Source organism: Spermophilus citellus (assembly GCF_964194105.1).
Source record: "Spermophilus citellus genome assembly, chromosome: 6".
In the NCBI taxonomy this organism is placed as follows: Eukaryota; Metazoa; Chordata; class Mammalia; order Rodentia; family Sciuridae; genus Spermophilus; species Spermophilus citellus.
This window is the reverse complement of record NC_138187.1, coordinates 147,025,942-147,029,011: the sequence shown is the minus strand read 5'-3', so window position 1 is coordinate 147,029,011 and position 3,070 is coordinate 147,025,942. Positions and strand designations below refer to the sequence as shown.

Here is a 3,070-nt window from a genome sequence, read left to right as displayed (position 1 = left end):
AGGAGACGCCTGATGCCAGTGGGTGCAGAAGTGCTCTTGGCTGGAGCCCGTGCAGAGAGACCTGAGGTACTGACACATCTGGCTCCTGCAGCTGTTCAGAGTCACATGACTGACGTCTCGCCCAGGTGTCAGGACCCTCAGGGCACAGGGTGCTCTGGCTGTCTACCAGTCTTGTCTTTCACCTCTTCCCTTCCTTGGAGCCACACTGTTTAGGAAGCTGGCCCATTTATCCCTCTTACACTGACATCACCTTCTTACTGACTCGAGGCAGGCAATAGCACAGGTGCCGGACACAGGCCGAAATCCTCCTAGTTACCCTCTTCCAATGATTTCTGTTGTTATGGGGTGGCCCAGTGTCAGGCTGGGAGGCTGTATCAGGTGTGGGGGTGCTTGCAGGCAGGAAGGGGAGATGAATGGCGTGCAGGCTGGCCCTTCTGAGGCCCTTCTGCCCTGTCTGTCCGTCCTCCATACTCAGCTGCAGCTCACAGGGGAAGGTGTGAAGGGCAGGCTCACTGTGACTCCTCTTTGGGAGGACAGGGTGTGGGTGAGGCTTAACCCTTGGAGGCCCAGGCTTCCCCTGGAACATGCAGCCTGCCCCCTGACTTTTCTGGTGCTTCAGTATTAAGTAGGTAGCCATGGCTGTATCGAAATTTCTCTTGGCCAGAGACACCCAGATCTTATAAGGATCATAACCCATATCAATCAAGATGGTCATTATTTCAGGGTCGGGGTGTTTGGGGAGTGCCTCACTACAATGAGGGGATAAATACTGCTCACCCTGTGCCAGACATGGGTGCTGAAGGATTTGCTGGACTGTAGGCTGCTTCCTGGGATCCAGGGTCAGTATTTGGTGGATGAGCCTCTGGGCTTCGACAGACAGATGGCGGGTGCCCAAGTAGGTTTCTAGCACAATCTGCCTCCGCATCGCCGGAGTGGTGGGCCCCACAAATGGACACCTCCCTGTCAACATAAAGTACAGAATGACGCCCAGTCTCCAGATGTCCACTGGGGGGCCCTCAAACGCTTGCCTCAGGACACATCTGGTAGCAAGATGATTGAGACTGCCCCAGAAGTCCTTCCAATTCTGCCCAGAGGTGACCCTGATGCTGAGGCCGAAGTCAATAAGCTTAATGTTGCCTCCGGCATCCAACAGGATGTTGTCTGGCTTCAGGTCTCGGTGCACGATGCCCTGGGCATGGCAGTAGCCCACTGCACACACCATCTGCCGGAAAAGCCGCTGGGCCTCTTCCTCCTGCAGGCCATCCTCTGGGACGTGGCTAACTAGCTGTCCCCCACCTGCGGGCTCCATCACCATGTAGATATGGCTGGAGGTCTCAATAACCTGGAACAACTGGATCACGTTGGGATGCTCCAGGGTTCTCATCATATCCGGCTCACAGAGGACCTGGAGGTTCTGCTCTATCTTCTCCATGACTTTCACTGCCACCTCTGCCCCAGTGAGGCGATGGCGGGCTAGTTTTACCTTTCCATACCCGCCATACCCAATGTCCCTCAGGACCTCATACTGGTCCTGGAAGACTGCTTCTTTGCAGGAGCCGGGCCCCTGCAGCCCTACACTCGTCTCTCTACTCTGGCTGACCATCCTAAGCCGGAACACCAACGAAGGAGGCTAGCTGAAAAAAAAAAAATAATAATAATAATAACAGACCAAAACAACAAATGCAAATCAGAAACAAAAACAAGACAAAACAACAAACCCAAATCAAAGAACCAATATCCAAAGACCACCGCCAACACTAACCACCAACCACCAAACGTGCTAACTATCTGGGAGTCCAACAGGTCACCACCAAGAGCTTCCTGTACTTATGGACAAAAGTCCAGCTGCAGCTACTTTCTTATATACCCGCTGTTTGAGACTTACTCACAATGGCTCCTTGTGACATTAGAGCCAGTCATTGCCCAGTCATGCCTGGCCATACCCCTAGTGGTCATCAGTTTTGGGGCCTCCAGAGCTTTTTCCATTTTCAGAATGGGAATACGGAAGGATTCCAGACATTTTTCGCTTTAATGAGTTATGGAGACTGATATTTACTTGTTTAGAAATTAGAATTTGTATGGAATTTCAATGTACTTTTCATTTTCAGTCGAAAAATCTGTAATAACTTTGTGCTTTGCAAGAACACACCAGATCTCCACTCAAGATATTCAATTCCTTTTTCTTCCGACTTTAAATAACTGGCGTCAAAAGGACAGTAGTACCTCACTCACATGGTGATGCCACCACAAAATGCTCTGTTCCCTGAGTCACCATAGAGCATGCTATTAACACCTGGAGGTGAGAGGGAGGAAAGTTCATCGCCATTTCCCCACATAGTCCTACACACAACGGAGACGTGCTACACTGGGGCACCTTGACTGAGGGGGACGGAGGTAGAGAGGTACAAGGAGAGCATTTTCTGTTAGGGAGGCTGTGCTTCTGGAGGCTCACACCAGAGTCCTTTCTCCATCTCCTGTTAAAGGGAATGCCCAGGGGAACTGCACAGAAATACCTTACCTAAAATGAACGGGATGGAAGTTCAAATATTTTATGTAAAAAATCAAATAAATAAATAAGATAATCATAAATGAACACAAGGCACAGTGAATCAGGGGCTTGCCCTGCTCTCCTTATAAGGACACAAGCCTGGGAGAATGAGAAGCCCACCCTGCTCTCCTTAAAAGGACATAAGTGCCACTGAACCAGCAGCCCACCCTGACCTCCTTATATGGTCACAAGTTCCACTGAACCTGCAGCCCACCCTGACCTACCTCCTTATAAGGACGCCGGTCCCACTGAAACATAATCTTGCCCTACTCCATTATGACCTCTGTCTTAGGTAAATCATCATAGTATTACCATTTCTGAAAACAAGCCCTTATTCCTAGGAGTGGGATTAGTACCTATACAAATTCTATTAGAGACAAATTTAACCCCTAAACTCCCCTATCTCTATTTGTCTACGAGTTTTTATCCATAGATGTCAAAGTTTGTCACATGGCATTTCTATATCCATCTGTACACTCACAGGTTCCTGGGCTTATCAATAAAGTGCATGTCCTCAGTCAG

At 49.6% G+C, this 3,070-nt stretch overlaps 1 protein-coding gene across 1 annotated transcript; it reads right to left on the bottom strand.

Annotated features, from left to right (window-relative positions):
- Positions 1-235: 235 nt before the first annotated feature.
- On the bottom strand, positions 236-1,603 carry LOC308651319 (sperm motility kinase 2B-like; the record flags this gene model as incomplete). The annotated part of the gene is made up of 1 exon (XM_081298232.1): positions 236-1,603. One exon carries the CDS (start codon positions 1,601-1,603, stop codon positions 236-238), a length of 1,368 nt encoding a protein of 455 aa, XP_081154358.1.
- Positions 1,604-3,070: the final 1,467 nt, after the last annotated feature.